This window comes from Emydura macquarii, unplaced genomic scaffold, assembly GCF_026122565.2.
Source record: "Emydura macquarii macquarii isolate MOO-44397 ecotype Brisbane River unplaced genomic scaffold, CSIRO-AGI_Emac_v2 contig_3296, whole genome shotgun sequence".
Classification (NCBI taxonomy): domain Eukaryota; kingdom Metazoa; phylum Chordata; order Testudines; family Chelidae; genus Emydura; species Emydura macquarii.
In genome coordinates this window covers 651,610-677,183 of record NW_027133433.1, presented here as the reverse complement: position 1 = coordinate 677,183, position 25,574 = coordinate 651,610, and the positions used below count along the sequence as shown (strand labels likewise).

Here is a 25,574-nt window from a genome sequence, read left to right as displayed (position 1 = left end):
GCGGCCCGTGAAGAACCAGAAGGCAAATAAAGAAAAAGACATGATAAGAAAACCCGGTCCCTCCAGCACGGGGGTGACCCGCGATCTTAGGAGGAGGGGGGCGGGGTTCGAAAGAGCTGAGGCTGTTCAAACTACATTCACGTGTGCTAGAGAGGTGGGGGCTGGTGCCCCGCCCGCCCTGTGGCAATGGAGTGGGATGGAAATCCAAAGCACTGGAAGAGAGAAACCAGAGAGCGCTATATAAAGATATGTACATGGGGGGCAGCAGGGCGGTGAGGTGGGATGGAAGTGGAGGGCTTGGCCATACCGCAGCCCACGTGTTGGCCAAACTCAGCCTGAAGATGAGCTCCCAGCCCCAGCCGTGAGATGCGGGGTGGGGGGACTGCGCGCCATCTGTGCTGGGGCCGCCCGCTTGCTCCCACCCCGGTGCCAGGGGACGTCCGGCCTGCTGGAGGGGAGCGGTGATGTCATCGGAAGGCACCGTGGCGTCAGCAGCGCCAGCTGTGACCTCATCGACCGGACAGCGACGGGGCCGGCAGCTGTGACCTCACGGGGCGGCCCTGAGTCTCAAAAGGTGGGCCGCGCCCTGGCAGTGATGGTATCAAAAAGTGGCCCAGTTCCATCGCTGTGATGTCATAAAAAGGAGATTGGGTCCACAGCGGTGACATCATCAAAAAGTGGACTGGGCCCACATTAGTGACATCATCAAAGGTAGACAAAGCCCATAGCGCTGATGTCATCAAACATGAACCAGGTCCATAGAGCTGACATCATCAAACATCAACGGTGCTGACATTGAAGGTCCACAGACCCTGAAGATCCTACATTATCGATCGCTGACGAAGTCCACAGTGCTGGCATCATCCAAAGTTGATGGGCCCAACAGCCTTGACATCATCGTACGTTGATGCGGCTGCCAGCGCTGACATCATCAAGTGTTGTGAGGACCTGGCCACACTTGATCTCCTCCAATGCTGACAGGGCAGACCACTGTGACATCATCCAACGGTGACAACGCCCAATGAACGTGCATTGTCAATCAGGGATGGAGCCACCAGGCTGATGTCAAAACCAACAGGCTGATGCCCGGACGCTGGTGTCATCCACAGTCGACCGGGTCCAGAGTGTTGTTACCATCAAATGGAGATGGCCATGATATCATATGACGTCAACAAGGCCCGCAGCACTTGTGTCATCAATCACTGACAAGGTCCACAGTGTTGATGTCATCAGATGTAGATGGTATTGACGCCAGAGGTTGAGAGCCCTCTTGGCATCATCAAATGTTGACCCACAGTGTTTACATCATCAGAAGTTGACAGGCTTGGTGGTACTGACATCATCAAACACAGACAAGGGCCACAGTGCAGGTGTCTTCAAAGGTGGACATCATCATCAAAAGTCAACAGGACAGATGGTCCTGATGTCATCAAACATTGACAAAACCACAGCACTGATGTAATCCGATATGGACAGGCCTGACTGTCTTGGCATCATCAACCACCAACAGAGCTCACAGTGCTGATGGCATCCAACACGGACGAGCCAAATGCTCTTTGACCTCATCAAACGTGGATGGGTCCAAAGCAACCTTGACATCATCCAAGATCAACAGGACCCCAGGCGCTGATCTCATCCAACTTGGATGGGTCCAACACAGTCTTGGCATTATCAAATGTCCGCAAGGCCCGTGGTGCTGATGTCATCCAACGGGGATGGGCCCAACACAACTTTGACATAAAATGTTGACAGGGCCCATGGTGCTGATATCATGCAACATGGATGGGCCCAAGGCAATCCTGACATCATCAAAAGTCAAGAGGGCCCGCAGCACTGATGTCATCAATCATGGAGAGGTTCGATGAAATCTTGACATCATCAAACGTCAACAGAGGCCAGAGCACTGACATCATCTGACATGGACGGAGACGAGGCAATCTTGACATCATCCAACATCGACTGGAACCAACGTGCTGCTGTCATCCAACATGGATGGGTTTAACGCAAGTGTGACATCATCAAAAGTTGACTGGGCCCGCAGCACTGATGTCACCCACCATGGATGGGCCCAAGGCAATCTAGACATCATCGGAAGTCGAGAGGGCCCACAGCACTGATGTCACCAATAGTGGACATCATCTAACGTGGACGGAGACAAGGGAAACTTGACATCACCCAACATCGACAGGGCCCAAGGTGCCGATACCATCCAGCGTGGATGGGTTCAACGCAACCCTGACATCACCACAAGTTAACAGGGCCCGTGGTGCTGAGGTCATCAAAGGCGGATGCCATCAAAGACCGACAAAGGCCTTGAAGTCACCTTGGCTGTGTCGGCCGCCAGGATCCGGGAAAGAAGACGTGAAGGATGGGGGAAGACGCAGAGGAGGACAAAGAGAGCTATGGCCTTGGAAAGTCGAGTCCACCTGAGCTGAGCTGGGCTGGGCTGGGCGGGCTGGGCCCTCACACGGTGACCTCGTTCTTGCTCCCGGTGCGGAGGTGCTGGCTGGGGTGGTGCCCGGGGATGAACTGCAGCTGCTCGATAGTGCTCTGACGGCGAGCGGTGAAGCCCTGGCGCCGGTTGGCCGTGTGGTTGCTGCCCACCTCCCAGCCGGCCTGGGAGGAGTTGGCAGAAGGGGGGTGGGAGTTCATCTTGAGCCCCTGATGGCGCTCGAGCAGCGGGGTGCCGCTGGCGCAGATGTTGGTCTGGGAAAGGGCCTTCTGGTGGCCCAGCCGCATCTCCTGGAAGGGGCCCGTGCCCTGGTGCAGGCGCTCGGGCGAGAGCAGGGGCTCCCGGGAGTGCAGGGCCTCGCGGGACAGCAGCCGCTCGTGGGAGACCACCCGCTCCCGCGGGCCGGCGCAGTCGTAGGGGGAGGCGCGGTAGCCGTCCGTGAGGATGTGCTCCTGGGACATCACCCGCCGGGGGTGCTGGCCCGTCTCGCTGTAGTGGTCGTAGTTCATCTTCATGGCGTGCAGGGGCAGGGTGCCCCGCGTCAGCTCCGCCAGGTGCCGCCGTTTCAGGTACAGCTCGTCCATGTCCTTCTCCGCTGGGGGGGCAACGGGGTGGGGGGCACAGAGGGGAGGGAAGGGGCAGAGTGGGAGGCAGAGGGGGAAAGGAGGATGGGGGACAAAGTCAGAGGAGGGGAGAAGGGGCAGCAGACGGGGAGGGGAGAGAAAGAAATGGAAGAAGCAGGGGGGTGCCCAGAGCCGGGGACATGCCGAGACAGACAGAGGTGCCGGGGTGGAGGGGACAGGAGTTAACGAACAATGTGACAAACTCTCATTTGCATGTTCACAGGCTCCAAGGCCAGACAGGGCGACTGAGACTGCAGGTGAATTTATTTCACATGCAGGCCGACAAACATTCCTGGGAACAGCCGGCGCCCCCTAAAGGGGAGAGGCCTCGGGCCCTATTCCCCACCCCCCAGAGCCAGCCAGTCCCCCATCCTGGGGCTGGATGGGAGCTGGCGTCCCCTAAAGGGAAGAGGCCCTGGGCCCCATTCCCTGCCCCCCGGAGCCAGCCAGTCCCTCGCCCTGGGTTTGGATCAGGGCCGGCACCCCCTAGGCCAGTTCTGACCCCCAGGCGAGTCGCTGGTGGCGGTGGGGTCGGGCTGTGAGCGCCCCCCAGTGGCAGGGCCCCTGGCTCACCCAGCCTCTTGAGCGAGGAGTAGCGGCTGAGCTCCGACTTGACGGCCGACTCGTAGGACGGGGGCAGGTGTGAGAGGTTGTGGAAGGAGCGGGAGCAGGTGAGCGAGTTGTACTTCAGGGCCGACGTCGGGGTGTGATGCACTCGCCAGTCTGTGGGGCGGGAGGGGGCAGAAAGAGTGGGAGGGTGGGGGGGAACAGGTAGAGGGAGGGGGTCGGGGGAGGGGGAAAAGGGGGTTGGGGGAGGGGCAAAAATAGAGATTAAATCCCTAAGTCATTTTATGCACCCTCCCCAGCCCCAGGGCCCTGATTTCCTGGGGGGAGCTTGAGAGAGAAAAGGGGCCCCAGGTCACCCTTCCCCCTGGGCTGACAGAGATGGGGGGCAGCGGGAGAGGGCCCCACCCTGCCCTTCACCTACCCAGCGTGGCGGCGTGGTGCTTCGGCGTGCTCACGTTGAGGTGGACGTAGTTGTGGTGCGGGTTGTCTGCAAGGCAAAGCAGGGGTATGAGTCCGGGGGGCAACCACCCCCAGAAACCCACCCCCAGGCCCTTAAAGGCATTGTGAGGTCAGACACCCCTGGGTCCACCTGGAGTCATTTTCTGTCTGGGGACAAAAAGTTAGCCCCTTAAAGGTGATGTGCATGCTCAGACACCCCTGGGTCCACCTGGAGTTATTTTCTGTCTGGAGACCAAAAAAAAAAGCTTCTTAAAGGTAATGTGCATGGTGAGACACCTCTGGGTCCACCTGGAGTTATTTTTTGTCTGGGGACAAAAAGTTAGCCCCTTAAAGGTGATGTGCAGGATCAGCCACCTCTTGGTTCACCTGTCCTGGAGTTATTTTCTGTCTGGGGACAAAAAATGTAGCCCCTTAAAGGTGATATGCTTGGTCAGACATCCCTGGGTTCACCTAGATTCTGTCTGGGGACAAAAAATCAGTCCCTTAAAGGTGATGTGAGAGGTCCGACACCTCTGAGCCAGCTGGTGTTTCAGGAGGCATTTTGTGTCTGGGGGCAAAAAAATCAGACCCTTAAAGGTATTGTACCAGGTTGGTCAGCTCTGAGCTGTCCTGAGGATGAGAAATGGATGCACAGGTGCCCTGTGGCCCCTCGGCCATGTGACGGGGCCAGGCCGCGAGGCGCTGGGCTCCCTTCGGAGCAGGGGCACGGTGCTGGGTGCCCCCGTACCCTGGGGGCGGGGGAGGGAGGCCCCACAGGGCTGTGGGTGGCCAGGCAGGCGCAGTAGGTGCATGGTGGGGTGGAGACATGGAGGGAGATGCAAGGGATGGACCGACGTGGGGAGAGCAGGGGGATAGCTGGGTGGAAGGACTGGGGGCGAAGGGGACGTGGGGGTGCAGGGGAGGGAGGAGTGGCAGATATTGGGGAGTGGGGATGTGGGGGTGCAGGGGAGGGAGGGGTGGCGGGAGTCGGGGGGTGAGGGGGATGTGGGCGAGGAGGACACACAGACAAGACTTTCTGTCCTGCTCTGTGGAATGTGGTGTAATAAACAAACCCGCCATTCCCCAAATAGCCACTGGGTGTCACCCTGGGCCCGCCTCAATCAGCCCAGCTCCCAGGGTGCACCACGGAGCTGCAGCCTCTGAATTCTCGGTTGCAGGGACCTGCCCCGGGCAGAGGGAGGGTGGCCCAGGGGTTAGAGCTCCAGCCTAGGTCTTGGGGTGTCCCCTTGTGCACAGTGGGGAGAATAGCCCTGCCTCCCGGGGTGACCCGCACAGGTTACTTAATTGCTCTGTGCCTCAGTTTCCCCAACTGCACAATGGGGCGGATAGCCCTGCCTCCCTGGAGTGTGTCAGGATAAGACGGGAAGGGCCCAGACGCTACAGTGATGGGCACTAGAGACGTACCACAGGCAGACAGGTGTTCATACAATTTCTGGCTTCCCGAGTGGCTCAGCTCACGCCTGGGATGTGTCTCCACGCCCCTCTGGACGGAGATACGCGGACTCCTGGCAAGCACCGAGCAGGCCGAGCAAAACAAGGGCTACGTTGCCTCTCAAATGCAGCCACCTCTGGGGTGCAGCAGTGAAGGGGGATCCTGCACCCAGCAGGAGGCATCGTAGAGCAGCAGGCTGGAGTTAATCTGACAGCCCTCCCTGACCCCCCTCTAGTTAATGCTCCCCTGGCCACCGCCCTCCCCCAGCTGCTGGGCCCCGTCCCCAGTTTCTCTGCTCCCCCATCCCCTGTTTTAGATCCTCTCTCCCAAGACCCCATCATCCCCCTTCACCTGAACATGCCTCAAGGAGGATTTTTGATGGGGGGGAAGGTAATGATTCAGCTGCCCCACCGCCAGCCCCACCGTGAATGCTCAGCCAACACAGACACCCCATGACAGCAAGCTCTGGTTGCCATGGCAAACGGGCGATCTCCCATTATGCCCTATGCTTGAGACCAAAAACCGTTTTCTCGAAATTACAGCATTTTGGAAATATTTGCCTGGCTGGGGGGGGGGCTGGGAATGGGGCATGGGGCCTCTCCCCTCTAGGGGGCGCTGGCTCCCTTCTGGCCATCCCCAGGCCTGTTTAATGGCCCCAGGTCTGACATGAGTTTGTGCAGTCTCAGCTCTGTCCACTCCAACACCCCACGGGGCCCCCGGAGGAGGGAAAACATGGGCTGACCAACCCTGAGGGTGCACCAGGCTCGGTGGGTGCCAGGGCCCTCCCCAAAGATGCCCGAGCACCTGGCACATCCCCCCTGCAGCTCAGTGCCCTCTGCTGGCTCCCCTCACAGCCCAGCGCCCCCTTTTGGGCCCCTGCCCTGCTCCCTGCAGTCCAACGCCCGCTGCTGCCCCCCCCCCCCGCCCCTTGCAGCCCAGCGCCCCCTAGTGCCGCTGCGCCTCACCGTGGTTGCTTTTGCAGGGCTTGACGGTGCTGTAGAGGTTCTTCGGGGGCCGGGCCGGGCCGTTGTCCTGGGAGCCCGAGTTGAGGGTGGTGCTGTTGCTGCGCTCGGAGCGCGAGCTGGTCCCGGCCTGGTGCCTGAGGATGTCGACCAGAGCCCTGGGATGGGGGGCAGCACCCATTAGACACCCACCAGTAACACGGCCCTGGAGCCAGGACTGATTCCCCTCCCCAGCCCCAGCGTCCAGCTGCGCTCACCCCCTGGGGCTGCCCCGGCCTGTGCCGCCCGGCGTCCTCACTAGGGGTCTCTGGACTCAGACCTGGGGCTGCCCCGGCCTGCGCCGCCCGGCGTCCCCACTAGGGGTCTCTGGGCTCAGACCTGGGGCTGCCCCGGCCTGCGCCGCCCGGCGTCCCCACTAGGGGTCTCTGGGCTCAGACACATCCTGGGGCTGCCCCGGTCTGCCCCACCCAGCGTCCCTACTAGGCCTCCACACACAGTCTCCCCGTTCTACCCCTGTTCCCTTCCCCTCTCCCCACTGCCATGCCCCACACCCAGCCCAGCCCCCTCCCCCAATCCACTTCCCCAGCCCCACTGTCCGATTTCCTCTCGTGACCCCTCCCCTCCTGCCTCCCCATGGTCCCCAACTCCCCCCACCTCTCCTCCCAGCTGCAGCCCCCCTCCCCCTGGCTTTCACCTCTTCCTATGGCCCCCGACTCTCCCCTCTCCCCGGCTGCGCCCCCTCCCTGCCCCTCACCTGGGCACGTTGATCTCCCGCCCCTGGGGCCGGCGGGACGCTTTGCCGAAGGCCACCTTGATGCCCAGGCCCACGGCCAGGGTAAAGCTGATGACGCCGCAGACCACGTAGACGGTGCTGTTGCTCTGCTGGCGGTCGGATTCGGAGCCCCCCGGGCCTCGGCCCCCAGGCCCGGCCGTGCTGCTAGCCTGGGTGTGGGCCCAAAAGGGGGTCTCCACGTTGGTGCAGCGGCCCTGCTCCAGCCGCATGGCCCGGTGCTCGCAGCAGAAGCGGTAGTGGCATGTGCCGCAGCAGAAGCGGTAGCCGCCCGTGGTGCAGTTGAAGGCCGCATCGTACTGGCCCATGACGTCGTAGTAGCCCTGGCAGGTCTCGGCCGCTCGGGCCCCCCCACCTCCGCCCCCCGTCCCGGTGCCGTTGACTCCCGCCAGCCGCTTGAGGTGCGCCAGCAGATTGGGCAGCGCCCGGCTGTGGTCGGCAGGACGCGGGGCCTGGAGGACCGCCAGAGCTGGCCGGCAGCTCAGGGCCTCCAGGGCAGCGCAGAGGAGGACGGTCAGCAGGTGGTACATGGTGCGGGGGGGGAACCTTGGGAGATGGGGGGGGCAAATGGGGGACACGGAGGAGCCCTGAGTGGATGGGGATGAAGGGCCCCAGAAGATGGCAGTAAATGGGGAGGGAGGGGGGGGGGCCAAGAAGTGGGGGGCACAGAGACACGCCGGGTATGGGGGATGCAGAGGAGCACCGGGGGAAGGCACCGATGGGCAGAAATAGGGGTTACGGAGGGGCCGGTGAGACAGCCCTGGATAGGGGGAGCAGAGGGGCTCAGGAGATGGCACTGGGTGGTGGTGTGGAGGGGGGCTGCAGAAGGGTCCCTTGATACGGCGCTGAGTGGGGGGACAGGATGGGACGGGGGGTCACGGCCCCGTTAGCTGGTTCCTTCTTGAGGTTATAAAAAACGGATCAATCAGTATAAAAGAATCCGAGAGAGAAATCTGCAGAGACAGAGAGAGAGAGAAACGGGTCGGCAGCCATCACAATATGACCCCGGCTACCTGGACATCGTCCCAGCTCTCGTGACGTAGGCTGTTTTCCCTAGAGCCTGAGCCCTGGGAGTCATGAGCTGTGGCAATTTTGTGCCCCCCCCCAGGGCCCACAGGGGGCGGAGCGGGGTGATGGCCACAGAGTCGCCGGGATCAGGGCCCCGTCGTGCCGGGCGCTGCCCAGACACAGTCACCGAGATGAGGGCCCTGGCGCGCCGGGCGCTGCCCAGACACAAAATCACCGAGATCAGGGCCCCATCACGCCCCAGCACTGAGACATCTCTGCATCCCTTCTGCCATATTCCAGCCCCTGGGAACCCCCAGATCTGAGTCACCCCTGCATCCTGGAGTCCGATTCTGTAGTGGTTACCGATTATTATTGGCTTGCAATGAATTATTCATTTAAAGAGTTGGGTGTAGTCCCAGGATCAGGCACAACAGAATCAAGGTGAGCGTGATCAGCCTCTGGCCGGGAACCCCAACCTGCCTGACGAGGACGACATGCCGTGGGGAAAGCAAAGCGCCGGGCAATTTTAGGCGCACCGTTTGTAAAGCCACAGACGCTGCAAACCACACAAAAATGGGGCAGAGAGACGGCGGGTGAGGCAACGTTTGTTATCTGACCAACTTCTGTTGGGGAAAGAGACCAGCTGTTGAGCACCAGAGGGCTCGTCTGCGGGGCTGGGAACGGTACGCGGCGTGTCCCAGCTAAATCCAAGGGTGAGCTGACCGTGTAGCATCGGTAGTGAGCACATATTGTAAGGGATCGTTCAAGGGGAAGCCCCGTTGTGCAAGTTCCCTTTGAGAGCTCTGCTATGGAGTGACTGCCTTGGGAACAGCGTGAAACCATCTTTGCCCGCAAAAGAACAGAACACCGCTGCTTTCCTCCACCAACTCCGCGGCGTTCACAACCATCCTCGCTGCCCCGCTGCTCCCCTTCTATGCCAACAGCCCTCGCCATCACCGCCCTGCCGCAGATCACCCCTCGGATAGCCGCCCCAAATGCGTCACCAGCTGCATGCTCACTGTTACAGTTTTGCAATCGACAACAAACACGTGGTCCAAACCACGGCTACGAGGATGGCTCCCCGATACGGCAACCTCTTCACGGGCCACCTGGAGGAAGAATTTCTGGACAAATGCACCACAAAAGCGGAGTTAGACCTGAGTTACGTCGATTAAAGTTTCACCCAGCTAGCCAGACGGCCCAAACTCCCTCGTCTGTTTCCACCACAACCTCGACAACCACCGGCCCATCCATTAAACTCTTTCTAGGACATTCCGCACCGAGATCAACACCCCCCATCAGCTTCAACCATGGATCCCTAGAGACAACCACGTACAACAGTGGTTTTCAACCGGTGGTCGGCAGACCCCTGCGGTCCGCAGACCACGTCTCAGATTTCCAGCGGGGTCCACACCTCCCTTTGACATTTTGGAGGAGGTCCGCAGATGAAAAAAGGTTGAAAACCACGGATAGGCAGGAAACCCACGGATCACCCCAGCTGCCGTCACAGCTCCCGTAACTACCTCGAAATCTGGTCTCGACAGCCAGGTGTTCAAATACCGCAGAACATGCTCCGAGGAGAAAGTCCAGGATATTCACCTTAACACGCTCAAAACCGCCATCACCAAACAAGGACACTCCACCAGAGAAGTCGATCACGTCACGGAAAAGGCCAGCCAGATACCCCAAGAGAACCCGCTTTAATACAGAAATAAAACCTCCTCCGACCACCCCACACTGGAACCCGGACGGGGTACCATCAAACAACTGCAACCCATAATTGATGGGAACCCTATTCTGAGAGAAATCTTCCCTGAACCCCCTTTTCTGGCCTTCCAAAAGCCCGCCGAGTCTCCAAGCTGATAATCAGAAGCAAGCTCCCCACAGAGCAGGACACACCAACTCAGACGGGCACCAGATCCGACCAGAACTAAACCCGCAGCCCTCTCTCCACAGCTACAATGATCAGCGACCCCCCAAAACACACCTTTAAGATCCACGAGGCCTACACACGCCCATCACAACACGTGGTGTCCCTCATGCATGGACCCATCTCACCAAATGCCCCAATCACAGCTATGCAGGTGAAACCGGACCATCCCCACGCTCTCCAATGAACGATAAAAGACAAAAACACCACATCACCTTTGGGCGAAGCCTTTTCCCAACGCGATCGCTTTAGAGCCGACCTCGAAGTCCTCAACCCCAAAGGAAACCTGCACGACCCTTTCAGAAGATGAGCTGAGAGGCCCGGGAAGCTTCAGTCCGCAGGTCGGCTAGATCTTTCCCGGAGCTGGAGAAGAGCTCCGGGCAGCTCGAAACGTCTCTCTCCTTGACAGATAAAAGATCTCACCCGCCTCGTCTCCCTAACATCCCTGGGCCCAACACGGCTGCCACAAGCTGCCACAACACGGCTGCCACAAAACGTAGCAATCATATAATATTATGCTGCTGTTTGGGATCGTTCCTTGGACGGACTAACCCCCCTTCTTGGGGAGCTGGTGGTAGCAAGACAGACGAGCATCCTACTCTGTCCCTGGCATGGCAGAGGACTCTGATGGTCTGGGGCTAAGACGCAGTTAGATAGCTGCCAGGAACATTCATGCAAACGCCCAGTCTCCTGTATCCGTCTCTCACTTCCTCGCCCGGGTAATGTTGGGGTGTCCTGCTCCGACAGGTGGGCCTGTTACTGTACAGTTCCTTGCCTAGGCAAGTTTGGGGGGGAAGCGTCTGCCAACGTTTCTATCCTAAAAGAGCCGACCCTGGGATCAGTTCAACGCTCCTGCCAGTGGATGTGTGAGTCTATGGCAGGGTATTAGGGAGAGTGTTTGTGTGTTCTCATGTTTGTATGGCTGTGGCAGTCCATTAGCAGGTCGCTAGGTGTGTTTGTGTCCCTCTAACCAGGCTGTCAGTGCCCACAGTACGTGTGGCTAAGCTCTGAGGCTGGGCAGGAGGGTTGCATGAGTGTGCTATAGTGTATTTGTGTGTGTGTGTCAGCATGTGTGTCTGTGATGTGTTAGTGTGTGCGTGAGGCTGTGTGTTTACAAGTGTGTCACAGTGTGTTCTGAACCTTGGCGTTTGTGTCTTTTCTGGGTGAGAATCTGCAGGTGTTGGAGTCTTTTGGTGTGTGCGATGGTGTTTCTGGAGCACTGCTTGTGCCCGCGTTTGTGTGTAGTCCATTGTGTCCCTGTGTGTGTGTGCGTGCAGTTCTTTGTGTCCCTCTGTGTGTGTCCCTATGTGTGTGTAGTTCATTGTGTCCCTGTGTGTGTCCTTGTGTGTGTGTGTGTGTGTGTGTAGTGCATTGTGTTGCCATGTGTGTGTGCATACATTGTTCATTGTGTCTGGGAGTGTACTTCATTGTGTCCCTGTGTGTTTCCTTGTGTGTGTGTAGTTCATTGTGTCCCCATGTGTGTCCCTATGTGTGTGTAGTTCATTGTGTCCCTGTGTGTGTCCTTGTGTGTGTGTAGTTCATTGTGTCCCCATGTGTGTCCCTATGTGTGTGTAGTTCATTGTGTCCCTGTGTGTGTCCTTGTGTGTGTGTAGTGCATTGTGTCTCCGTGTGCGTGTGCGTACGTTGTTCATTGTGTCTGGGTGTGTAGTTCATTGTGTCCCTGTGTGTCCCAGCAGCAGCTGTCTGTCATTCACTCTCCATCTGTCTCTGACATCCTCTCTTTGTGTGCCAGTCTCTGGTTCTCTCTCCTTCCCTCTCCCGTCCGCCCTGCGCCCGGTGCCCCCCAGGCCTGCCCGGCCCAGCGCAGCCCTGCGGACGGATGTGTGAAGACAGTCTTGGCAGCCGCCCTGTCACCCTCCCCGGCCCCTTGACGCCAGGATCCTGCACGTCCCCATTGCACCCAGTGGCCTGCAGGGAGCGGGGTCCTAGCGCCTCAGCTATCCCACACGGCGCGGCCACCCATTGGCCAGTCACCCATAATCCTTTGCTCCCGGCAGGGCCACCATGGGAGAGTTGCTCCCAGAATGCCTCAGCGTGGGCCAGTTACCCACAAGCCATTGCTCCTCAGTCCTGACAAAGACACGAAGCAAGCAGATATCCCAGAATGCTCCTGCATTGACCAATTACCCACAGTCCCCTGCTCCTGGTAGAGCTGTTAAGGAATAGTTGCCCCCACAATGCCCCTGGGCAGGGCAATTACCCACAATCCTCTGCTCCGGGCAGCATAACTATGGGGGCAGATGTTCCCAGAATCCCCCTGGGTAGGGCAATTACCCACAATCCTCTGCTCCTGGCAGCATAACTATGGAGGCAGATGTTCCCAGAATGCCCCTGGGCAGGGCAATTACCCACAATGCTCTGCTCCTGGCAGTGGGGCTATGGGGCAGGTGTTCCCAGAATCCCCCTGGGTAGAGCAATCATCCCCAATCCCTTGCTCCTGGCTGACAGAGGAGAGGGGGCTGGGCTAGGGGAGGTTCCCCCCCCAGCCTAGATGCTCTGATCACCCCATGACTAACCCAGTGAAGAGGGGCCGGGGAGAGAACCCAGGAGTCCTGAGCTGAGTTCCTTGGCCTGTGTCTGTCCCCATTACCCCCCCCACCCGCTGCACCCAGCAGTGGGGGGTGCCCCCTGGGGCCTGCAGACTGGAGCTGATCGCTCAGGATCGGGCCCTGCCATGAACCTCTCCCCCCCCCCAACGGTTCCTCATTCATCCGACAGCTTCCCCAAGCCCAAAGGATCCAGGCAGCCTGTGCTGTTTCCATGGCAACAACTCCATGGAAACTGCAGCCCCATCCCCCACCTCGTCCCCCCCCCCCCCCCCGCCCAACATCCCCCTTCAGGGAGTGGGGGACACATTCTCCAGCCTGGCCGACGCCCCACTGGAGCGAATGGCTCCATCACAGGGCCCTGGGGGGCGGCGGCGGGGCCACGGCAAGGCCCATCGGCCCCGCACGCAGGGATCAGAGCCAGCTAGTGAGCCCTCACCCGTCTGTCTGTCCATCCGCACCCATCTGTCCGTCTGTCCGCCCGTCCCCACAACCCTGTCTGTCCATCCCGCCCCAAGCACATCTATCCCCACAGGTCTGTCTGTCTGTCTAGCCATCCATTCCCCACACATCCTTCTGTCTATCCCACACATATCTGTTTGTCTACACATCCATCCCCACGTCTGTCTGTCTAACCATCCAGCCCCACACACCTGTCTGTTTGTCTGTCCATCCATCCCCTCAAACCTCTCTGGCCAGGTGGCCCCACACATCTGTCTATCCATCCCCACGCATGTCTGTCTATCTGTCCGTTCCCACACGTCCACCCATCCATCCATCCATCCATCCCCAAACCCGTCTGTCTGTCTATCCAGCCCCATACACCCCGCTCCATCCGTCTGTCTGTCTAGCCCATGCCCCACACAGGGAGAGATTCCAGCCCCCAGGGGCTTGCACCCGAAATGCACCATCCACAGCCCAACCGCCTGCCCGTTCCCCAGGCAGCTGCTCTGGGGGTCGCGTGGGGGGCGGGGACACAAACCCATTGACAGCAGTGGTGGAACTAGCCCCTGGAAGGAACATTTCAGGAGGGTGCTGACTTCAGTGCCCGACAGGTGCACACGCACCCCTCAGCGCTCCCGTGCCCCGACTCACACACGCATGTACGGCCAGTCACGCACACGTGCCTGCACACTCGTTTCTGGGCACTCAACCACGTGCACACACATTCGTTTCCCCATCACCCTTGTGTGCCCAAACAGCCCGCATGCCCCCCCCACGCATGTACAACCGTTCACACGCACACTCAGTCACTCTTCATCACGCACAGCCCACTGGACACGGTGCAAGGCAGGCACACTCAGCCGGGCACACGCACGCACAATCATGGACACACACTCAGCCGAGCTGTGCATAATCACTGACAGACAGACATGCAGACACAATCCCTGACACACGCACACAGCCACTCTGGCGTGCACACCAGTCCCAGTCTCCGACAATGACATGGCAATTGACCGTGAGAGCACAGGGGAAGCGGGATGAGTGTGTCCCTCCTTCGGATGGACACCTCAGCCCTTTATCTCTTAGCCTCTGGTTCCCCACCCTGTACATCTTAGCAGCACGAAAAGGGCAAAAAATCCCCTAAACCAGCTGTTACGTGCTGGAGACGGAGATATTCTTTCTTTGTCCCTTCTCGGACAGAGATCCCCCGCCCGGCTTCGTCCATGTCGCAAGCGGTGTGAGTTGCTTTTATGTTAAAAACCGGCGACCTACACACGTGTTTCGCACGCTAGTCCCTCCAGGAACACACGCTGGCCCGTACGCGCTGATCGGGTTGCTACTAGCTAAAGTGACGGCGGACGGCTTAAGGTAACTTTTCTGGAAGCTGTCAGCGGCGTGTGTGTGTGTGATAAGCCACCCAGAGCGTGTTCCCGGGAGAGCAGCTCGCCCTAACAAGACGGTAGCTGGCGCCACCTGAAACAGGCCAAAAAAAAGAACCGACAAGAAGGAGTCCCAGGATCCTTTGCAGTTAAGCTAACTTTAAGGAGTGGCATTTCCTCGAGCCCTGTGCAGATTTCGACATGGCCGCAACGGATGGCAGCGTCATATTCACTGCACAGGTATAACGGGGAACAGTCCCCCGGAAAAGGGGATTAAACGGTGAGGTGTGGAGGCTACAAAGGAACGGGGACCGTCGAAATCAACGGCAGATCAGAAGACGGGGGCACCAAAAGAAAGACAATACTAGCGAGGAATGAGGGTGTAGTTCCCCTAAGGTTGCAGGAAGAAGCCGGGACACAGGCTGTCGGAGAACGATGGGAAACGTTTTCCCCGACGGTTGGTGCTTTGCTAATTGGTGATCGGTAAATCCAATCCCAGCGGATTTATCGAACTAAGCAGCGCCCTCGGACCAGGCCTATAAAGCCCGTGAAATGATTGGTTATCAATTCATTGATTATCGGCAAACTACAGCTCATCGATGAGTCACTCCCTGTGACCAGTCGTTGATACACAACACACATACACGGGCGCACGCACGGCCACCGGTGCACGTTTCTAGGCACGTACACACGGCACCTGTTTCCTCAAAGAGGAATAAACATGTCAAAAGCCCGGAAGATGCAGCAATGAGGGTTTTTTTTTTTTTAATGGCTCATCAGCTTCATATGCTCCAGCCGGGAAAATACCAAAGAAGTCATCTTGCATCAGTTTGACTCAGAGCATGTGAGAGAGAGAGAGCATTAGATGGTGTGTGTGTGTGTGTGTGTGTGTGTGATGTGATGTGATGTGATAAAATGCCAATAGATCTTACACGGTGTATTTGCTGGAGGTTTTAAGCCAAGAATTATGAAGAGAAAAGCTAGATACAAACTGGTGCTTGGGATTTGTATTAAAATAACCACAACACACACACACAAACACTTCAGCAACATACACACAAATTGTCTCACACACACACACACACACACACACACACAGAGCGGAAGTCACACATAAAACCCAACACCCACATAAAGCACAGACACTGCGTCTCACACACTGACACAAACCCATCTCTTACACACAAACCAGCGTGCACACATTGACACCCGCCATGACACACGCCCAAGTTGTCATCACAAAACATCACACATACACAGCCATCAAGTCAGGCACACATAAATGAACAGCAGCAGCACATACACACCACCACAAACCTTGACACACAATCAACACAAATCTTTATACCAGCATAAAGAAACCAAGCGCAGTATACACAAACACAGTTAACACAAACCTTGATACATGCCTCCAACTCACACACACAATCAACAAAAAGATTGACACACAATCAAATCCTCTCTCTTACACACACACACACTCAGCACAAGTCTTGACACACAACTCACACACACAGAATCAACCCATCCCTCGACACAAACCCAACTCATGCACACAACCAGCATAAATCTTGACACACACACACACAAAATCAGCACAAACACAACTGAATTCTCTCACACAGATTCAGCACAAATCTTGACGCACACCCCATTTCACACACACACACACACACACACACACACAAAATTAACAGAACCTTTGACACATACCGCACCTCACACATACATTCAGCAGAAACCTTGACACACACACACATAAACCAACAAAAACTTTGACACACCAAAACTCACACAAACACACACACTCAACACAACACCCAACTCTCATATACACAATCAGCACAAACACATATGCACACAAAATCAACACAACCCTCAACACCCACACACCAACACTCCCACAATCAGCACAACCCTTGACACACACAAATCATACACATGCACAACACAACCCTTGACACACAGGCCGACTCTCTCACAGACATTCAGCACAACCCTCGTTTCACACACACACACACACACACACCAACTCTCACACGATCAGCACAATCGATGATGCACACACAAAAGCCAGCAAGCAGTGACACACTCACACAAACACACATTATCTAGTATGGCACCCAGTGTGCCCCCCCCCCCCCAGGACCAGGGAGGGGGGGCTGGCTCTCGGCACATAGCGGTACCCAAGAACGAAACCCTCGGGGAGCCTCAGCTGTTGTGCCGCGGCTCGAGCAATTTTTTCACTTTCATAACTGATGCGACAAGCCCAGAGGTGCCAGGGCTAGAAGCTGCCAAGTGCGGCAATGCCCGGGGCTCAGCCCTGGCACAAATCAAGCACTGCCCCCCATGCGCCCCCCACAGTCAGCACCCCTCGCCGTGCCCTTTCTGCCCCGGCTCGGGCCCATGAATGCCCCCATCCATGCGGCGCTTGAGCCCGTCACCCCCCATCCAGAATCGGGGCCACGCCGTAACGCTCGGTGCAGGTGGGAACCGGGTGTCGGCTCGGGGTTCAAGGGGGGGGGGGGGCTCGCTCTTACCTCGATCCGCCGGTAGAAAAAAGATCCCGTTTACAAAAAGACCAAATGCCTTTACTTCGGCTTGAAAAAAATCGCAGGCGCGGATGCAAAAAGATTTTTTTTAAAAAGGGGAGTGGGTGGGGGGGGGGGGGGAATGAAAGAGTCGCTGCCCGGAGGCCCCCCTCTTCTAGCCCCGGCTTGGAAAGATGCCAGCGCCCGACCCCTCCCACCCCTCTTTTTTCCTACCCCCCAAAAAAATATTTCAGCACTTTCTATTAAAAAACCCAAATTCTTTCATGGGGAGGGAAAGCCAGCGGGTGAATTAGACATTCTGCTGGAGCGAAGCCATTGGCTGGCCAGCGTTGGGATGGGAGGGGGGAGAGGGCTTCCATTGGTGGAGTCCGCCCAATGGATGGATAATTACAGCCCCCCCCCCTCCGCTTTTCTCCCGACCCCTGGAAATTCCCCCTCCTCCCCGAATCTGCCCTCCGCTCTCCCCTCCCCAGGGAGCGGGGAAGCTTTCATTAACAAAAAGGGTTAACTCCCAGCTTCTGATTGGCTGAGGAGCGGGATGCAGGAGCACCCGATTGGCCGGGGCGAGCTGTCAGTCTCCCTCCTTTTTGTGGTGTTGGGTTGGCAGGGAGGGTTTGGGGGGTGGGGTGGGGGGCTGGTGGAATGTGTGGCTGGTTAGCCTAACGGGGTGGGGGGTTATCTGGACAGGAGGGGGGGGCAGAGAGAGGGAAACTATGTGGGTTCAATAGATTGACAGAGACGAAAGAATGAAAGAAAATGGGGCTGAAGAGAAAGCAAGCCAGCCATGAGCCTGTAACTCCTTGGGTGTCTCGGTAGCCCCATCCCCATAAATTAATTACCCCCCCTTACAAAGTAATCATTAATCCCGGGCCCATGATTAATGAAGGAGCTGGGCTAACGCCAGTGACTTGGAGTGTAGAGAAGGGGCCGGATCCCCGAGCTGTGTCTGGGTGGCACCATGGAAAGGCAGGACGGGCGTGCAGCTGGGCAGGAACTTGGGAGAGTGTATCAAACTCACTCGCTAGCTAGTTTAGTGAGATGCCAAGTTTGGCCGATGAAGGTATGCGTGCAGCCGTATGAAGGTATGCGTGTGGCTGTACAGCATTTGACTAGGCGCCACATGCCATTTCGATGAAGAAAAACTAGCCCAGTAGAAAACGACCACGGCCCTTAAACTGGATTAAAAACTGGCTAACTGATAGATCTCAGAATGGACCCGTGAACAGGGAATCGTCAGGGAGCAGGTCTGTTGTCCGTGGGGTCCTGCAGGGCCCGGCCCTTGGCCCTCCCCTATTTGACATTTTTATCAACGACCTGGGAGAAAACGTAAAAGCGCCGCTGATGAGTTTTGCCCAGTGATTGGGGAAGTCACTAATGAAGAGGACGGGTCAGTGACACAAAGCGACCGGGATCGTTTGGCAAACTGGGCGCACGCAACATGCTTTTTAAGACGGCTAAATGTCAACGTGGCCATCTAGCAGCAAAGGACAATGGCTGTGAGACTCTCTTCTGGGCAGCAGCGACCCTGAAAAGATTTGGGCGTCGCGGTGGCCGACCAGCTGAACAAGAGCTCCCCCTGTGACACTGACACTGGTGCCAAAGGGCTAATGTCATCCTGGGATGTGTAAACAGGGGCATCACGAAAGGGGCAGAGAGGTGATTTGACCTCTGGATTTGGCCGGAGTGCATCCAGGTCTGGTGTCCACAGTTCAAGAAAGACACTGACCAGTTGGAGAGCCCCGAGAATGATTAAAGGATGGGAAAACCTTGGAGTGACAGACTCCAGGAGCTCAATCTCTTTAGCTGAACAAAGAGAGGGTTAAGGGATGCCTCGATCCCAGGCTTCATGGGGAACAAATATTTAATAAGCGGCCCTTCATCTAGCAGTTGCAGTTGAACCTCGACAAATTCAGACTTGAAATCAGGCGCAAATTTTGCATGGTGAGAGCAATTAACCAGGGGGGCAATTTCCCAAGGGTCATGATAGATTCTCCGTCACCAGCGATTTTTAAATCAAGATGGGCTGGTTTTCTAAATGTTCTGCTCTGGGATTTATTTGGGGCTGGTGCTGGGCTGGGTGATCCAGGGGGTCGGGCTGGATGATCACAGGGCTCCCTTCGGGTCTCTGAATCGCTGTGCACTGGGACGGCGCCCGCGCCCTCTGCCACAGACAGCTGTGTGCAAGCGTCACCATCTCTCTCTGCACCTCGCCTTCCCCATCAGTACAATGGGAACAAAAATCTCTGTCTCTGGGCAGTGCCTGGTGCGATGGGGCGCTGATCTCAGTCACTCTGTGTCCAGGCAGCACCCGGCCCGACGGGACCATGCTGGAACCTCTAGGAACGACCAGAACACACAATAGGTAAAAGGAGAAACTGAGGCACAGCAAACAGCAACGATTTGCCTGAGGTCACCCAGCAAGAGAGGTGGGAACAGAATCCAGGGCTTTACCCACTAGCCCACACTGCCTGTAGCCCAAGAAGAACCAGACCTCTTAGGCCAGAGGTCCCCAAACTGTGGGACACACCCCACTAGGGGGACCCGGAGGAACCTTCAGGGGTGTGTGGCTGGGCCTGGGTCAGCTCCCATGGGGGCAGAGAGGAAGCGCCACCCAGCCTGGCTCTGCTCCCATCTCCGCTCCAGTCCAGCCTCAGTGCCTAGCCGCGGCACCAGGGCCCCACGACTCACTCCTGGCCACATCCTGTGCCTGGGCCCGGGCCCCACTCCTGGCTAGCCCCAACTCCCAGTCCCAGGCCTCATTCACGAAGCTTCAGGCCCTGCAGCTCCAAGCCTCACCCCAACCCCATCCCAGGCCCCGGCTCCCAGCGCAGCTTTGGCCCTGCTCTTGGCCCTGGCTCCAGGACCAGGTAATGGGGGGGTATGACCCCAAAAGTTTGGGAACAACTATCTTAGGCACACCCCAGAGGAGGGCGCATTTGCTGCACGATTTTGACAGTGAAAGAAACACGACAGAAACCTGAGAAAGGACCTGAAAGGGGACCCCCAGCTGGCTGCTATGTTGCCCAGGCATTCGTCCTCCTCCGAGGATAACAACCTACTACTGCCACCCAGCTCACGGAGTCGCTCCTTTCCCTCATGTGGGTAAGGTAGCTGTTTCCAGTGCCGGAAGGCCCGGGTTCGTATCCCCGGGGGCCAGGAGATGCTGTAGCCAGAGGGGCTGAGGAGAAAGATTTGAGGGCAAGCTGGTGAGGGGGAGGGGAACCAGAACGGGGGGTGTAGGGGTGCAGGAAAGGCAGGGTCTGAATATCAGCTCCAGCCAGGCCACTTCTACCCACTGCCACAACTGTGGCCCCTTCCCCACCCCGACAAGGCTCTGACTGCACCCGACTCCCCCAGGCCGGACCCCTGGAATGACTGATGCCAACTATACTGCGCCTCCCTGCCCCTCCTCACCAGCTGCTCTGTCCTCTCTTCTCTACCCAGTCCAGGCTTGGCACCGGCCCCCGTGGGTTGCTCATGCTCCCAGCTGGCACCAGTGCCAGGCATCTGGCAATACCCGCACGCCGGAGACAGGATGTGCTGCTGGCTCACCCGGTGGTGACAGCCCCCGCTGGGGGACGGACGGTAGTGCCAGGCTGGGAAGTTGGGGTGCAGTGGGGGAGGGGGACAGAGGGCACCAAGTTGGGGAGAAGGATAGCAAGGGAGGGGGGAGAGGGCAGCACCCCAGAGTGCCAGACTGGGGAGACAGGGTGCTGGGGGAGGGTAGCAAAATCCCGGCACACGAACAGCAGCTATTCCCTTTAGCAGGGTTGGGGTGTGTTGCTCGGGGTCGGGGGGACAGGATCCCACCTAAACCAGCAGCCCCCCAACACCGGCACTGACCCAGGCTTCCCCCGTGCAGCTCAGCGAGCTGCTGTACCCGCAAGGCCTGGATAACCTTTCCAGCCCAGCCTGCTCGCTGCCCCCACCCGCCGCGGCCCCGGGGCTGCGTTGGCATACACAGGCCAGGGGACGCACATCACGCCAGCCTCGCCGTTAACCCCGGGGGAGATGATCCTCACCACAGCAACGCACAGCCGACCGCTTCGTCTGCATTAGAAACTGAGACTCCAACTGGCCTTAATTCAGTTCAGGGTTTTGTCTACACAGCGCTGCTCGGGAACATTAAGCAAGACCAACTCCAGCTCTGAATTCAAAGCGGATTCGTTAAACCTTATTAAGCTCCTGTGTGAATGAGCCCATTCCGGATTCAAGGGCCCTGACTGCACCCTAGCTTCAATGCAGCGAGACTGAACTAAACCTGGCCCCCCAGGGATCAAATGTGGTTTGATGAATCCACTGGCAGAGTTCGGAGGAATGGTCCAGAGGGACCCCATTGGAGACAAACCGTGAAGTGTGATCACCCTTTCTTAATGGCTCAGCTAAGCCATTTTAAATCCATGTGTGGACGCTTATTCAGAATTAAAGTGGCCCGAATTCGATTTAGTTGAATTCACTTTCAATGTGATGCTGGGTGAGGGGTTGCCTGTAACCACCTTCCGCGCCCCACCCCAGAGAGGCCCAGCCCAGCACCGGGCGAGGGGTCCCCCTATAACCAGCCCCCGTGCCCCAACTAAAAGAGGCTGCATCCCAGCAGTGGGTGCAGGGCCCTCCTATAACCCTCTCCCACGCCCCACCCCAGAGGGGCCGCATCTCGGCGCCAGGCGAGGGGATTCTTTCACTGCTCTCAGGCCGGGATGCCGGGGGTTGGGGTTGGGGGGGTTGTCGCTGCAATCAGCAAAAATGTGGCAGTTTGCTCAATTAACCGATGTTCCCGGCATGGAACATTATCCCGTTGCCATGGAGACGGCAGCGCCACGGTAACCGCCTGGGTCTTTGTTCCAGGTTTGCCCCCATCGGAGACTGGTGCAAAGAGCAACACGGGCGGGAGGGCAATGCTGGGGGGCTGAGCACGGCCGCCGCCCCACACGCTGCAGAGGGGAGCGTGCGGGGGTTGGAGGGGTGTGGACTGGGGGGGATGGGTGTGGGGTTGTTGGCATGGGGGGAGGGCAGCGGCGGGGAACGTGGTGTGAGGGAGGCACGGGGGCCGGCTGGACGTGTTGCCAGGGGGACACGGACTGGGAACAAGAGCATGCTGGGACTGGGGGGGCTGCGGCCTGCTGGGGTACGGGGAGACAGGCAAAGGCACGCGCAGCCCTGCCAGCAGGGGGCAGCACCATGCACATGCCTGCACACACACACAGCCAGCGGGTCACGGTACTGAAGGGTTTATTGCAGCCCTGCCCCGCTCTGCCCCCCTGTGCCAGGGAAGGGGGGCTGCAGAGGGGGGGGCTGCGAGGCTAACTGAAGCCGGGGCTCTGTCCTTGGAAGAGGGGGAGGAGGCAGCTGTCCGGGGCCGGGTCCTTAATGAGCTTCTGGATCTGGAAGGACAGAACAGAACATGATACCAGACAGACAGATGGACGGTCCCCATGTCCCGCCTCTGAGGGTGCCAGCCCCGATCCGGCCCAGGGCAGGGACAGGCTGGCTCGGGGGGGGGGGGGGGGCAGGGAGGGACGGGGAAGGGCCGGGAATGGGACATGAGGCCTTTCCCCTCTAGGAGGCGCCGTGTCCATGGGGTCCCAGGGCGGGTGGCTGGCCAGGGAGGTGGGTACCTGTCGGAAGCAGGGGTGGGCAGCGTCTCGGACCAACTGCAGGATCAGCCCCTCACTGGTGGTGATGAAGGCGCCGCTCTGCCGCAGGCGGGACAGGGCCGCCAGCCGGTCCACTTGACTGGGAGAGACGGATGTCAGAGCGGCCCCGGGGTGGAAGGCTGGGATCCCCCCTCCCCACTGGGCCTCAGCCCCCCATCTCCACTTGCCAGAGTCTGGGACAGTTCCCCCCCCAGACCTCCCTGCCGGGATCCCCCCTAACTCCTCCTAGATGAGAACCCCCCAGCCCCTCCTCAGTTCCTCTCCCAGCCAGGATCCCCATCCCAGCCCCCCAACCTGGCCTGACCTTCGGGAAGAGCAAGCGTCAGCCACCACATGGACGTCCAGCCCCCGCTCCAGGGCATCCAGCGCTGTGCTCTGGGGAGAGGGAGACCAGTTGGAGACATGGCCCAGCCAGCCCGGACCCCCCACTCCTTTCTCCTCACAGCCATGGCCCAGCCAGCCCGGACCACCCCCCCCCTTCCTCATCAGGCCAAGCCAGCCTGGACCCCCCACGGGACACTGACCCGGACTCCTGGGTCCCCTCCCATCCTCTCCCCCAGCCCCATGTACCATGATGCAGGCCTGGGTCTCAATGCCGCACAGGAGGACTGAGCGCAGGTGGGGCAGCCCCCCCAGCTCCTGCTCCACCTCCGGCACCAGCATGCTGAAGCAGGTCTTGGGGAACTTCCTCAGCCCCTCTGCCCCCAGCTCCGGCACCGTGGGGCCCAGCCCCTGGGGGTACTGCTCCGTCACCACCACCGGGATCTCCAGCATCTGCGCCACCTGGGGCATGGGGGGGGGGGTGTCATGGTTAGAGCAGGGGTGGGGGCCGGGAGCCAGGACTCCTGGGTTCTCTCCCCAGCTCTAGGAGGGGACTGGGGGCTAATGGGTTAGAGATGATAAACTCCATGGGGGGTGAATGCTGAGTTTTATCAGGAGACCTGGTGATTTTTGGACATGCGAAATACACCAACATAAAATGAAAAGCTCCTGACAGGGTGGCAGCTCCTCTCCCATGGGGCAGGTCCCAACTCCCCTTCCTCCCCCACAGACCCCATGCCTTCGGGGACAGGTCCAGACACCCCCCAGACCTACCCCCAGGAGCAGGTCCTGACAGGGACAGGATAAACTAGAACATGGAATTCCCGAGACCCCCAAACAATTATAAATACCAGAAAGTATTTCACAGGGAGCTAATTCTCACCCGTCCTCCGTGGTGAGGCTGCCATCCAGTGGCCAGTGTGTGCAATGGATGCTGCCTGATAGTCCTGGCCCTTTCTGTCTTGGTTTCACCACCCCACACCCAACTGGACCACCAGCTGCCCCCCCTGACATCACATTTCTGAGGGTTGGTTATACAAGGATCCCTCACCCAGTGCTGGAATGCAGCCCTTCTGGGGTGGAGCAGGGGGCTGGTTATACTTGAGCCCCTTGGCCAGTGCTGGAATGCAGCCCCTCTGGGGTGGGATGTAGCGACTTTTTGACGGCTCATAAAACACTACCCCACGGGACAGCGTCCCTTAGCTCGGTACCGTGGCCAGCCCAGACGGCCAGGGGAGGGTATCCGCTGCCGAGCCCTCCCACCCCGCAGTCCAGCGCCCGCTAGCACCGCCCCGGGTCACGTCACCTGCAACATGCGCGCAGCCACAGCCACAATCTGGGGGAAGTGGGCTACGTTGGGCCGGAACTTCTCCTGCATGTCGCACAGGAAGAGGATGCTGGACTTGGGAAGCACCTTCCCGAGCCGGACCAGGGACATCGCTGCCCCTGCAGCCAGAAGAAGAGGAGAGGAGAAGAGAGGTCCTCGTGCCCCATTCCCTGCCCCCCTGAGCCAGCCAGTCCCCCACCCCTGGGCCAGCACCCCCTAGAGGGGAAAGGCCCCATGCCCCATTCCCTGCCCCCCTGAGCCAGCCAGGCCCCCATCCCTGGGCCAGCGCCCCCTAGAGGGGAAACGCCCCGCACCCCATTCCCTGCCCCCCCCCCCGATCCAGCCAGCCCCTGACCTGTAAGGGGGTTTTTCTCTCTAGGGGGGCTGATCTCTCGGGGTTCAGGGGTGTTTGTGTCCACGTGGGGGGTGCCTGGTTACGTGGCTACTCGTGTTTCTGTGGCTCAGGCTGAGGCGCCCCCCCGCAGTCCGCGGGCCTGTGCCTTGCGCCCGTCTGTTTATGTAGGGTCGCCAGTGCAGCCCAGGCAGAGGTAGGTGCAGGGGTGGGTGGGTCCCTGGGCAGCTCTGCCCCCACAGCACTAACTCCCCCCTTCTGCCCCTGCCTGAGGCTGTCCAGCCCCTGCCCCCCAGCTCTGAGCCCCCTTTACCCCGCTGCATGCTCGGCCCCACTCACCTCTGCGCTTCCCCAGCGACCCACCCCTGCCAATCAACAGCTGCGTCTCAGGCCACCTAATTAGCTGAGCCCTCCCTCGATCAATCAGCGACGCCAAAGCAGAGCTGGCCCATTTCCCCTCTCCCTCCCACCCGCCGGCTCCCAGCCAATGGGAAAGCGTCGAGAGCTTTCCCACCCCTGACCTAACGGAACGTTCCAAGGACCACGCCCCCTTCCCCAGACACGGAGGGGCGGGGCGACGGCGTCTACATCCAATCAGGGAGGGGAGAAGGGATGACGTCTAAAGAGGCTGGCAGACAGGGTCCCATAGACCACGCCCACACACTGCGGGAGGGCGGTGACGTAGGAAGTGGCCAATAAGGGGTCTGGGGGGGATTTGGGGTTCCCTCAGGACTCGGGGTGCTGCGACCGGGGCT

General features: G+C 59.0%; 2 protein-coding genes across 3 annotated transcripts; both read right to left on the bottom strand.

Moving 5' to 3' along the window:
* Positions 1 to 2,463: 2,463 nt before the first annotated feature.
* Positions 2,464 to 7,593, bottom strand: SHISA7 (shisa family member 7). The gene is made up of 5 exons (XM_067532739.1): positions 7,250 to 7,593; positions 6,499 to 6,653; positions 4,064 to 4,129; positions 3,649 to 3,798; positions 2,464 to 3,047 (listed from the first exon to the last, which is right to left on the bottom strand). The coding sequence occupies exons 1-5, from the start codon at positions 7,591 to 7,593 to the stop codon at positions 2,464 to 2,466; spliced, it is 1,299 nt and encodes a 432-aa protein (XP_067388840.1).
* A 13,185-nt stretch (positions 7,594 to 20,778) lies between these two features.
* On the bottom strand, positions 20,779 to 25,232 carry ISOC2 (isochorismatase domain containing 2). 2 transcript variants are annotated; one of them, XM_067532734.1, is made up of 6 exons: positions 25,159 to 25,232; positions 24,447 to 24,586; positions 23,390 to 23,602; positions 23,124 to 23,194; positions 22,781 to 22,898; positions 20,779 to 22,546 (listed from the first exon to the last, which is right to left on the bottom strand). In XM_067532734.1, exons 2-6 carry the CDS (start codon positions 24,576 to 24,578, stop codon positions 22,466 to 22,468), a joined length of 615 nt encoding a protein of 204 aa, XP_067388835.1. In that variant the 5' UTR covers positions 24,579 to 24,586; positions 25,159 to 25,232; the 3' UTR covers positions 20,779 to 22,465. The 2 variants fall into 2 exon arrangements, with proteins under 2 accessions (XP_067388835.1, XP_067388836.1); XM_067532735.1 differs by lacking the exon at positions 25,159 to 25,232 and adding an exon at positions 24,823 to 24,947.
* Between the last annotated feature and the right edge of the window lie 342 nt (positions 25,233 to 25,574).

What these genes read in the sequence shown, in the direction of transcription:
- SHISA7 (XM_067532739.1), bottom strand. Translation starts at nt 7,593, where the DNA reads ATGGGCCAGTACGATGCGGCCTTCAACTGCACCACGGGCGGCTACCGC. An exon ending in GCCCTGCAAAAGCAACCACG is followed by an intron (nt 4,130 to 6,498) that starts GTGAGGCGCAGC and finishes TTTGCCTTGCAG; the next exon opens with ACAACCCGCACCACAACTAC. An exon ending in CTCCTCGCTCAAGAGGCTGG is followed by an intron (nt 3,048 to 3,648) that starts GTGAGCCAGGGG and finishes TTGCCCCCCCAG; the next exon opens with CGGAGAAGGACATGGACGAG.
- ISOC2 (XM_067532734.1), bottom strand. Translation starts at nt 24,578, where the DNA reads ATGTCCCTGGTCCGGCTCGGGAAGGTGCTTCCCAAGTCCAGCATCCTC. An exon ending in TGGCTGCGCGCATGTTGCAG is followed by an intron (nt 23,603 to 24,446) that starts GTGACGTGACCC and finishes CCCATGCCCCAG; the next exon opens with GTGGCGCAGATGCTGGAGAT. An exon ending in AGACCCAGGCCTGCATCATG is followed by an intron (nt 23,195 to 23,389) that starts GTACATGGGGCT and finishes CCCTCTCCCCAG; the next exon opens with AGCACAGCGCTGGATGCCCT.